Below are 12,567 nucleotides of genomic sequence, written 5' to 3'. Positions count from 1 at the left end.
TACACCCTGCACATAAATAATTAAAATTGTGCACAAATTTTAGTCGTTTAAGGAAAAGTGTTAAAAAAACATCGGGTTTAGTATTAAAAAAAAACGGAAACAATTGTATATACTATGCATTAATATATGCACATTGTATATAATACATTATACGCAATTAAAAAGTAAATAAAGTGTCTAAATTAAGCAAAAACTATTATTGTACTAAAGCTAAAATTATGAAATAATTAATTAAATCAAATGAAATGAAACTGAAGCAGAGATTTGTGAATACAAATGTAAATTAAGCAGAAAATTAAACAATAACAAAACAAATATTTACAACAACTACTGTGCAAAAAAACATAAATTAACCAGTTAATGAATAATTAAGTGTGTTGTGTTTTTTTAATCTTTTTGGTTTTTTTTACAAATGCTAAACAATTGTTTATAACTTGAAATTGTTTAGACATAAAAAGAAAAAAAAAATCGAAAACGAAAATAAGAAATTTGTATTAAAAAATTACTAATCATTAAAGAAAACAAGATAAATAAAATCGATTGTTCAACAGGAGTTAGTGTGTTTGTCAATAGTTCGTGCTGAAAGTGCTTGCAAGTGCAAATGTTGTGTAAATTAATTGGAATAACAAGTGCATCATAACAAAACACCCAACACAACCTTAAGAGTCTGTCATCAGTCATCAATAACCCAAGGTGGTAAGGGTGAGAGGCAAGACGGCTACAGCGAGCTATATAACTATTGTTAATCAATTAAAAGTGATATCATGCCCACAGCCCAGTATCGTCCTTTAGATACTGGTCATGGCAGACCAGCACAAAGTTCCGTATTACGTGGTGCTCACGGCAGCAAACTACGAGCACTATGTCCCAAAACAGCCAATAGCCGGCGTATTTTTGTTTGTGTCCTGCTGCTGATGATGCTGCTGGTCTATGTAGTCTGGTGTGCAGTGGCCAATTATACGGATGATGGTAGAGCCGATACATATACTACCTCAGGTAAATTACAACAACCACACAGTACAACCGCCAGAAGCCAGGGTTGGAATTTAGTTGCAGTGGCCGCTCCTTTAATGCTAAATCAATTAAAGACCCAACAAAATAGTAGTGCTGTAGTAGAAGCTAATGTTGTTAATGTTGCTAATAACCTGCTTTATTTTAATTCCTCAATAATTGGATTAGGTTTGAGCACCCTATCACCAGCACCAGCCGGCAATAATGGCAGTGCACGTGATATGCAACGCTTGCCAAGTGAGTAAGCCAATAATTTTGGTTGTTGTTTGTTGTCGTTCGAAAACAACAAAAGGTTACACAGGCGCATTGCATATCTTAAAACATGCGCTGGTTTTTATTATTATACCAAAAAAACAAACAGGATGTAGACATCCATGCTACCAAATTCACTATATATCACACTTACTTCATGTATATTAGACCATCTCACAGAAATGGAATTAAGAATATTATCTCATAATTTAGTTTTGTTTTATGATGATTCAAAAAAAAGTTTTAATCTAGTCCAAACTTGTATATATTCTGGTCTACAGTCTAATCTATAGTCTAGATTGTATATTACAGGCTGTAAATTTTAAACACTTGCGTCTTGCGTCTTGTTTATAGCCTAGACTAGAGTCTAATCTATAGTCAAGACTAGAGTTAAGCCTATAGACTAGAGTCTAGCCAATAGTCTAGACTTATTTTTAGTCCATAGTCTAGTCTGAGCTCTATACTAGAGTCTAAACCGTGGTTTATACTAGAGTTAAGTCTGAGGTTTAGACTAGAGTCGAATCTATAGTCTCGACTAGAGCCTAGTCTATAGTTTAGAGTGCAGTCGTCTATTCTATAGTATAGAATGGAGTTTTGTCTAAAGTCTTGACTGTAATCTAGTCCATAGTGAAGACTAGAATCTAGTCTTTAGTCTAGATTAGAATCTAGTCTTTAGTCTAAATTAGAGTTCAGTCTAGAGGTTTGTCTACAGTCTAGACTAGCGTTTTGTATATAGTTAAGGCTAGAGTTTAGTTTATAGCCTAGAGTTTAGTCTACAATGGACTCTAGTAAAGCTAGAATCTAGTCTATAGTCTAGATTAGAGTTTAGTCTATAGTCTTGACTAGAGTTTTGTCTATAGTCTAGATTAGATTTTAGTTCATAGCCTAGTCTAGGGTTTTGTCTACAGTGTAGTCTAGAGTTCAGTCTATAATCTAGATTAGAGTTTAGTCTATAGTGTATACTAGAGTCTAGTTTATAGTCTAGATAAGAGTCTAGTTTATAGTCCAGTCTTAGGTCTATACTAGAGTTCAGTCAATAATCTGGTCTTAAGTCTAATCCATAGGGTCTAGGATCTTTTGTATAGTTATGACTGGGATCAAATCTATAGTTTATAGTCTGTAGTCTAGTCTAGATGCTAGTCTGTTGTCTATTTAAGCAATCATCTTATAACCAAACTATAAGAAGGTGTTAACAGTATTTCTCTTTCTCCCTGAGACGCTCCAATATACAAATATTCCCTATTATTTACATTTAATTTTTCCCTTTAGCACAATAACCTTTTTCCAAGAAATTTTCCATTAAGCAAGCACCATCATTTACACAAATATATTGCATGTTAAATTGCACTTTAAAATCACCACACACAATCATATGGAAAAAGAAAATAAAGGTGTCATTTGGTGATGGAGCGCTGTTCTATGTAAATATTATTTATAAACATTTATTTTTTTGCTGCTATTTACATATGCATTCATTAATATATTTAATTACTATTAGCTATAGTTAGAGCAGGTAATAAGTTTTAATTGGTTTTCTATTTTCTAGTTAGAAAGATTGATATCTATAGACATTAGGAAAGTAGAAATATAGAATTTGGATGAAAAGAATTTGGAAAATAGTAACACAATGTTAAAGTTCAGTTAATAATAGAAATGCCTCATTTATATGGGAGTAAAGTTTATTTATGTTTTGGCAGGTTCGTGTTGAATGCTTAATTTAGTAATAATTGTTTTATTTTTATTACAAATCACAGCTAAATCTTTGAAAACCCTCCAATAAAATAATAAACATCCAAAAATATAAATTATATCAATAAAGGTTTCTCAAAGATTTCTCAAATACATACTCGTGTGCATATAAAAAATGCTGCGATAAGGAGAATTATTTTACAAATACCATAAAATGTTAGGTTCATTAACTTATAAATTGAAAATTAAGCAGCTACTGACCAACCCCCCCCCCCCCCCCAAAAGCAAATACTAACAGACTGAGAAACACCTAACATTTATTCAATTAAATTTTTATATAAAAGAAATTTGTAATTATAAAAATACTAAACTAAAACTAAATTAGAACAAAAAATTCACACACTATCAAATGAAAACAAAACTAAATCTAGTAGTTTATTTAAATAATAAGAAGCGCTAATGTTATTAAATGTTCAATATTTATTGAACATAAAAAAACCCCTAAACTATTATCGACATTTTAAGCATATAATAGTTATTATTAATCTATAGACCCAGATAATGAGCCTAATATATTTAAACAAACTCACACGTAATACATTCAATACGGGAAAACGTTAACGATAACGCAAGGGGGAGAAAGAATAGTTTTTAAACATTTTTGTTTATCTAGAAACAAATTTATTTGGCAATAGTAATGAGTAAGGTAAATAGTATTCATAAAAAATTAGGGTGACGTCGTAAACTATAAGTAATATATAGAGTCAAATTACGGCACTTAAAACGATTGAAATCTTAATAGTATTTGAATGAACAAATGCCCAAGTTTTTGTGATAAATTTATAAACCCGAGTATTTGGAATGTATTTATTTGGTCCATATATTAGGATGTTGTTGTTGTAACAGATTGACTGGATGTTATTCCTGGGGAGAATCGGGTCATTCCGGATCGGGGATCCAATTGTAGTGGAAACGATATATTCGGTAATGAAACCCTGTGTTTCAGTTAGACATTTTAAAACTTAAACTACTTTAGTATTTTGAAACTGAAAAATTAATTATTTTTTTTTATTGAGTGCCATCCTAATAGACATATTTAAATCTAATCTTAATTTTGTTATTTTCAATGAAAATTGTACTCTAAAATTGTACAGTTTATTGTAGATTTAGTTCTATTGGTATCTAACGAACTAATGATCTTTGAAAAAATGTTAAAAATGAGTCATTTCACTAAATGGCTAAGATTTTACTGAATGATAAGAATTTGTAGCGATTTTAACACTTGCAACTTTCATTGATTACAGAATGTATTTTGTAGATTAGACAAATTAAGCATATTTGCTAGACTTGCAAAGCTAATTACTAGCAATTGCTTTTCTAACGATTTTCTTCACTAAAACCTCACAAACTAGTTTGATATAACTTCTTAGATGTGGAACGTTTGCAAGGGTAAATAGCAAAATGTATGTTATGGTTTAGCATGTTTGCTAGACTTACAAAGCTAAATAGTCGCAAGTACTTTTCTACGAATTTTCTTCATAAAAGCCTCACAAACTTGTTTGATATAGCTAGCTAGATGTGCAATGTTTGCAAGGGTGAAAAACGCCAGTGTTTTTCTTATGATTTTTTTTTTTGAAAATCTCACAAATACGTTTGGTATAACTTAAATCAGTTGGCTTGATCTTTCAGATCTTCTAGATCTAGTTAGCAATGAACTTTAGTCTTGTAAATTAAGCCAATCTAGTAAAAGTTATCATGTTTGCAAGGGTACTTAAATACTTTTCTCAACAAATAACTTTTTTCACAAAACTCTTACAAAATGTTTGATTTACTAATGAAGTTTATCTTTGTTTTGCTCTAGCATATTTGCTAGACTTTGTTTGCAATGATTTTAGGTCTTGCATATAAGATCAAGTGTGGCAAAACAGAATTAAGTACCATTTATTATCGAGGTCAAGGAACCTAATGGAATTTGCAATGTTTACCAGAGTGTAATTGTTAGACTTGCTATGTTTGCAAGCGTAGTTTGCAATAAAGATTGATTACTGATACTTTTTCAACAATTATTTCTTTTTTGTTAAAATAACATAAATAAATTAGTTTTAGCATCAAAATTCTTCTCTTTTATGGTCTTGCATATTTGCTAGATCTTTTTTGCAATGATTTTTAGTCTTGCAAATTCAAAAATTTATAATAATTCACATTTTATTATAATTTATTGCTATAGTTTAGCCACCAGAATGATCTTTATTTGATTTACTATATTTACAAGACTTGCAAGAGTAGTTTACTATGAACAACTCAAATGACTTTTTTAAATTATAGAAATATCTAGTCGAATCATTTATTTGTTTTGAATTTGCATATTTTTTAAATCTTTTTGCATTAATTTTTAGTCTTGCAAATTTGATAAAGAGTTGCAAATCATAAATTTGTATCAAAATATTCTAGAAAATTGCTATATGTTTGCTACACTTTCTATTTTGGTATTGTATAGAAACCTTATTTGCAATGATTATTACCCTTGAAAATTAGCCTATGTTTGCAAGACTTGCAAGATTAGTAAAAGAATGAATACCAGTGATTCTTTTTACAAAACTCTCTGAAAATAGTTTGGTTTAAAGTAAAAAACTCTTTTCTACTTAAGTTTGCTTATATTTTCTAATCCTATTTGCAACGATTTTAGTCTTGCAAATATGATCAAAAACAGGAAATTACAAGCTGAAGGATACATATTCAACTTGCTATGTTTTCAAAGTCAGTTTATTAAGTTTTTTCCATGTCAAAACACTTTATTCCCGAAACTTCTCGAAAACTAGTTTTCTAGTTTGTTTTCTAGATCTTGTTTGTTATGATTTTTTGGTCTTGCAAACTTGATTATTTGTAGTAAATCATAATTTCTTCTTGCCAAGGCTGTTTACTAACAGCAAAACAAGATTTCACTGTAGACATTAAACCCCTTAGTAGATTTTCACTTTTATTTATCTCAAGCAATGTTTCAACATGTCATAACCCAATCAAGTGAATATAATTGATAAAAGTATTATACATAATCACGTGTAATTGTTATATATATACTATAGGTGACTGTCATTAATCAATGTTGAATGTTTAAGATAAGCGTTAAAAAATATACTTTTTAATAAGTTCCCCTTTGCCTTAACATTTTATGACTTGAATAAAAGTATATTACAAAAAGAATATTTAAATGACATTGAACTGAATTGTGTGTTTCTTTAAACGAAAATGATTGCATTTTTCTTGTTATGCTGCTAGACAATAAATTGTTATATATTATATATTTTTGTACATATGTAGGAAATATTGTTCAAATCTTTAAATAAATGTTAGCTAATTTATTAATAAAAAAAAACTAAAAAGTGTTTTATCTAGCTGTAAATAGAAAACATTTAGTAACATACTTTAAGGCTTTTATAAAATTTTCTTTTATATTTGCAGATCTATTTGATAGTAAACAAACCACAGAATTACCCTCCATACCCTGCACTGAATCTTTCGCCGATACACGTGTTTATATACAGGATAAACCACGTCAAGAATGGGATAATTTAACAATGATATATTTTGTTACACCCACTTATCCTAGACGGGAACAAGTGCCAGAATTAACCAGATTGGCTTATACCCTACTGCATGTACCACGTATACACTGGATAGTGGCTAATGATTATAATGCCTGCAATCCTTATTTGGATATTTTACTAAATAAATTTGGTAAGTTTTTTTTAGACTAAGAAAGCATTTTAAACATTAATTTGTCTCTTATTTTGTAGGCATACCCTTTACCCATTTATCTAGTCCCATGCCTGAACGTTTTCGTAATGTTAAATCCAAACCTAGAGGCGTTTCAAATAGACGAGCCGCCATGCAGTGGCTGCGTCAACGTAATATAACTACGGGAGTTTTATATTTTGGTGATGATGACAATACTTATGATCTCAAGTTATTTAGCGAGATACGTGAGACCAAAATTGTTTCCATGTTTCCCGTGGGTTTAATAGCCAGTTATGGTATAAGTGGTCCGGTTGTAAGGAAGGTAAGAGAAATTATATATTTATCCAGATTTTATAACTCTGTTAGTAATGAAATGGAATAATAAAGCTTAATCACGAGGGTAAAACCCATTCATTCAATTAACATATATTTTTTACTTTTTCCTCCTTCCCCGTAGGGCAAAGTTGTCGGTTTCTTAGACTCCTGGGTAGCTGGACGACGTTGGCCCGTTGATATGGCCGGATTTGCTGTAAGTTTAGCCTATATGGCAGAATATCCCAACGCCAGCATGCCCTTTAAACCAGGCTACGAAGAAGACTACTTTTTGCGTAGTGTAGCTCTGACTTTAGATAAAATTGAACCCAAAGGCAATAATTGCACCGAAATTTTAGTATGGCATACACAAACTAAAAATCATCCACGTGAAGCCGTAAAAATAAGTCAAGAATATTTAGATAATCGTTCAAATTTGGGTGCATTATTTAAGGCGCTAAATGAAATGGGTGTTTCGGAGGCTTGTGAAGAAGAGGGTAAGTAGTTTTGCTTTCTATGTGATAGACAAGTAATATTTAACTTTTTCCTTTTTATTGCAGGTAATAAGGCCATTATCAGCAGTAACGGCAAGGCTAAAGCTTTAAGTTATTATCTTAGCTGAGATACAATGCCATTTCAAGATTTTTTTCAAAAAATATTTTCAGTTTGAATTTAATTATTTTGTTAAAATTTTTTGTTATTTTTCTTTACTTTACTTTATTTTGCCAAAAAAGCACAATTCTAAGGTCAAGGCGTGAATTAAAGTAAAGTTTTGAAAATTTGAGTAAAAATATCTAACTAGAGTTAGTTAGATATTTAGCCCTATAAAATACTCTTTGTGTAATTTGTCTTCGCATATACGAGTACATCCTTAAGGATGAAAATATAAACCAGCCATTATAAATCTATTCATGACATTTATACAGATGTATGGTTATTTGTTTAATTTTGAAATTATCAGTTCATATTTTCTGACTAATACCTACAACAAAACTATTATTTAGTTTTTTTTTTTAATTTTGTAATTAATTTAGTTTTAAATTAACTTATTGCTTTCTTCTACTATTTATTTAAATTATTTGCTTTTTGTTTGTGATAATATTTAGGTCTCGCTTTTTGTAAATTAACTTAATATTTAATAATATTTTTAATTAATTTGTTTAAGCAGTGGGTATTTAACTTTAAAACAAAGTAAATTAATTACTACACAACTGGTACAATCAATCAAACAACACTTGGCAAGAAAACAACAAAAACAAATTAATTTTGTTTCTAATGAAACATTTCGAAAAGTTTAGTTGATAAAATATTAAATAGTTTATAATACATTTACATTAATTACAAATATAAGTAATAGTAATTTCCTTATTTTGTTTTTGGTTTTTCCATGGTTGTGTTTGCCAACATATATTTAATAATTGTGCGTGAATGTGTCATCTTAAGTCATTTGTTGCTATGCAATATTTTATAAACTATTAAGAAAAATTAATTTATTTTTTTGCCTTAAAAATTATAAGAAAAATTAAGATAAAACGAATAAATAATAATTATGCTATAAAACTGTAAGTCATCAAAACTAATAACTTAAAGAATAAGAAAAAGAAAACAAATCAAATCTTTAAATAAACAAATAATTTAAAAGAAAATTTAAAATTAATAAAGTAAAAGCACATAATAATGTTGCAACGAGTAACTAAAAAGAAACTATTTTTTTTTTATTTCTAAGGATTCAAAATTGTAAGTCTTTTCATCAAGATTATAGAACAGTTTAGAGTCAAGTCTAGAACAGTATAGCTAGGACTATTGAACAGTTTATAGTCAAGGCTAGTTAGGACTATAGAATATCATCTAGTCAGAACTATAGAACAGTCTACAGTCAGGACTATAGAACAGTCTATAGTCAGGACTATAGAACAGTCTATAGTCAGAACTTCAGAATCAATACTTGTCAAGATTATAGATCAGTAGGAGTATTGACAAACTTATTCACTTTTTGGCAACTTTGGTGACAAATTTCTTATGTAAACAGAAACACCAAATAAGACTACATCGATAGAACAACTTTTCACCGGCTAAATCAAAAGTCTCTTAGAGCGAAGATGTTGAGGGCGGTTTTCCGGCCAAAGCAAAACAACATATTGGCGACTCCTAATAAGACTACATCGATAGAACAACTTTTCACCTGTCCGACTAAATCAACAGTCACTTAGAGCGAAGATGCTGAGGGCGATTGTCCGGCCAAAGCAAACCCATATATTGGCCACTGGGAAGAAGCTTACAATAGAAATTCCGGTGTCAATAGGTTCACCTTTAGTTATAATAACTTTATAAATTAAGTTTTTTACTTCCGCCAGCGTAAATAATATACTTCCACTTTGTGGCCACCGGCGGAAGGGTTTCGGTTTTGACAAAATTTCCCCTAGACAAAACTAATTGTTGTATAAAAACTGAAACTCCGAATAAGACTACAGCGATAGAACAACTTTTTAACTGTCCGGCTAAATTAAAAGGCACTTACAGCAAAGATGCTGAAGGCGGTAGTCCGGCCAAAGCAAACCTATATATTGGCCACTGGGAAGAAGCTAACTATAGAAATTCCGGTGTCAATAGGTTCACCTTTAGTTATAATAACTTTACACATTAAGTTTTTTACTTCCGCCAGCGTAAATAATATACTTCCACTTTGTGGCCACCGGCGGAAGGGTTTCGGTTTTGACAATATTTCCGCTAAACAAAACAAGAAGTTTTGTACAAATTCTTTACAACATATAGCACCCACAACACTCAACATATTACACAATTTCATTCTAAACACAAATTTATTTCCTACTTTTTTAATTTGCCTTAAAACTTAAGTGAAATAACTAAGAAATCGCCATATTGTTTTGAGACTTCTAGAAATTACCCTACAAGAAATGAATGACCGAAACTAACACATACAAAATTATTTTACTAACACACTTGCAGATTTTTTTTTAGAGAATTCTATAAAAAAAATTATAATTCCATCAACAATGACAGCCAAATGACTGGTAAAATGACCGACACTGTACCAAACGTGTGGTATAAGGTTGCATTTGCATACGCAAGAGTGAAACAACTACATTTTGAATAATATTTTATTAAATTTTATATTACCATCAACAATGACAGTCAAATGACCGATCAAATGACTGTCACTGTGTTTCAGAGTTGTATTTTTCGTCGTTATAAATTCATTATTTCTGCGAAAGCCAAAGATCAAGAAGCGAAAAATTACAAAAATTTACAAAGTCTATAAATTATTAAAAATAAAGAGAATTATTATAAACTGAATTTAAAAAAAGTGGAGGAAGTGGAGCTGAAGATAAACACTTTGGAGTTTAATCAATCTATGGTAACATGAATACTTACTTTTGATTTTTATATTTCGATATTTATATGTATTTCTTTACAGACTTACTTATTTCCACAAATTAAAAAGAGCATCAGAGGATTTAAGATTCTGCGAGGTATGTAAAATGGTGAAATGATTATTAATTTATGTATATGCTTACTATATTAATAAAATTAAAAAAATTTATATCTTAAAATATTAATAAATTGTGTTTTATTATAAATTGATATAGCCGTCAGTTTTAACGGATATATTCATCAAGTATGATTAGTAAACAATGACCGATTAATACATCATTTTTTATTTGTTAACTGTGATGGATATATCCATCAAGCATGATCAGTCAATCGTGACTAATATTTATATCATCCTTGATTACTAAACATCAAAAGAGTGAGCAGCTCAAATATATGTGTTACAGTCGATATAATTCATAAGTGCGAGGGTGATGCAAGATCACATGGACACGAAAGTTTCCATCAAGTTTTTCATATTGCCCTTAAGAACTTGATAGAAACTTTGTTCTACGCAATGATCGATATTTCCTTCAGTAGTGTCAGTCAAATGACCGGTCAAATGACTGTCACTGTTCTTGTAGGGTAGTTTCTTCTATGTTGTTGTTGTAATTATTGTTTGCAACTTACCACACACAACATGACTTGCAAATTCTGGAGGCTTTGACAAAGAACACTTTTACTAAAGGAATTTCACTAAAAAACACTTTTATATGCTAATTGCACTTTTATTTAAATAATATAAGATATTTTCTTCTCATAATAAAAACAATAGAATGATTTTTTTATTTTACACTTAGCTTTTTGCTCGGCATTTTGCCCTTTTCTTGAATTGCTTATTTTTCATATATTTTCTTATTAAAATGCTGTAGATTTATTAAACTTTTCATACAAAACTTAATTATTAACACTTTTCCTATATTTTTTATATTTAATAACACTTTATTATTAATTTTCTTTTATATGAGTAACTTTTACACCTGCACGAACTGAAAACACGATCACTACTATTTTTCCTTACAACACTTCTTCTTTTCTTCTTCTTTTGTTTTACATTCAAGGGAGAATGACAATTAAAGAGGATACAGGAAATAATAAAAACACTAGAAGGTAATTATGCCGTGAGACATCTGGTGGAGAGTAGTAAAATGTAAACAAAGCACATTACCACACTGTAGGAAATATATACAAAGTGCTGCCAAGTTTACAAAAGTACTCATTTGAAAAAATAACCTGTACTTTTTTAACAACACTAGCGGAGACAAATAATGTTTAAATTTGGTAAATTGTTGGCCATTCAGAACTACCTACAAAACACTAGCAAAATTGGTCCATTTATGTATGTATATTAAAGTTTGAATTCGAAAAAAACTTGATCGGTCCTATACTTTTCAAAATATTTCTTTTTGAACGATTTGCAGAAGAAAAGTATTGGCCATCTTCCTTTTGATGTAACTAATGAAAAATAAGTTATATGTTGGAGATTATTCAAAAAGTAATGCAAATTGTGAAAAAATATAAAATATGCATTTATTAGATCTCGATTTATAATAACGTTCAAAATCTCAATTTTACAAAATAATTATACAATTTTATTAAATAAGTAAAAGACACAGTAGAAAACTTTGACGGCTTACAACCGATTTTAAGCCGTCGTCGTGATTTATGGTGTCAGCCGTCGCCGTTAAATTTTGTACGCAACAGAGACCAGCGCCGTATCGACCTTAGTCGGCTGAGCTAAACCGTCAAAGATTTTTATCAACAATAGTCGAAAAAGGGTAATCGGCTAAAATACATCCGCCTTTCATAATATATTGTATTTTTTATTTAATTACAAAGGAACAAAGAGTATTATTACTATAGGTTAAATCTTATTTATTTTAGTTGAAATCAGTTTATTACAACCGCACATCTTTGGAACTCATTACTAAGTTTTAACTATACTGCCAATTTTGATAATAATCAGGCTTCACTTGTCCTTTAAAAAATTACGTTAATATTCATAATTCACCTTTATATTCGATTAACTTTTTTATTAATTTAAATGTTCGATTAGTTGACTACTACTCGATTAATTTTAAACTCAAATATTTGTTTTTTAATTTCTCAATATTTTCATCTACTAATAAAAAGAATTGTAGATGGAAATGTGAAGAATAAAATAGTAAAATGTACGTT

General features: G+C 29.7%; 1 protein-coding gene across 8 annotated transcripts; it reads left to right on the top strand.

The window, feature by feature from the left end:
* Positions 1–8,691, top strand: LOC119608815 (galactosylgalactosylxylosylprotein 3-beta-glucuronosyltransferase S). 8 transcript variants are annotated; one of them, XM_037963343.1, is made up of 6 exons: positions 7–372; positions 552–996; positions 6,412–6,687; positions 6,747–7,009; positions 7,145–7,496; positions 7,560–8,691. In XM_037963343.1, exons 2-6 carry the CDS (start codon positions 765–767, stop codon positions 7,619–7,621), a joined length of 1,185 nt encoding a protein of 394 aa, XP_037819271.1. In that variant the 5' UTR covers positions 7–372; positions 552–764; the 3' UTR covers positions 7,622–8,691. The 8 variants fall into 8 exon arrangements, with proteins under 8 accessions (XP_037819269.1, XP_037819271.1, XP_037819274.1 ...); XM_037963346.1 differs by having other exon boundaries at positions 8–278; XM_037963345.1 differs by having other exon boundaries at positions 8–278; positions 519–996.
* Positions 8,692–12,567: the final 3,876 nt, after the last annotated feature.

The sequence above is a fragment of the Lucilia sericata genome, unplaced genomic scaffold (assembly GCF_015586225.1).
Source record: "Lucilia sericata isolate MDLA Ls3-8-SP2 unplaced genomic scaffold, ASM1558622v1 Contig000883F_arrow, whole genome shotgun sequence".
Lineage (NCBI taxonomy): Eukaryota > Metazoa > Arthropoda > Insecta > Diptera > Calliphoridae > Lucilia > Lucilia sericata.
The sequence above is the reverse complement of the archived record's forward strand: the minus strand, read 5'-3'. Positions and strand labels throughout refer to the sequence as shown.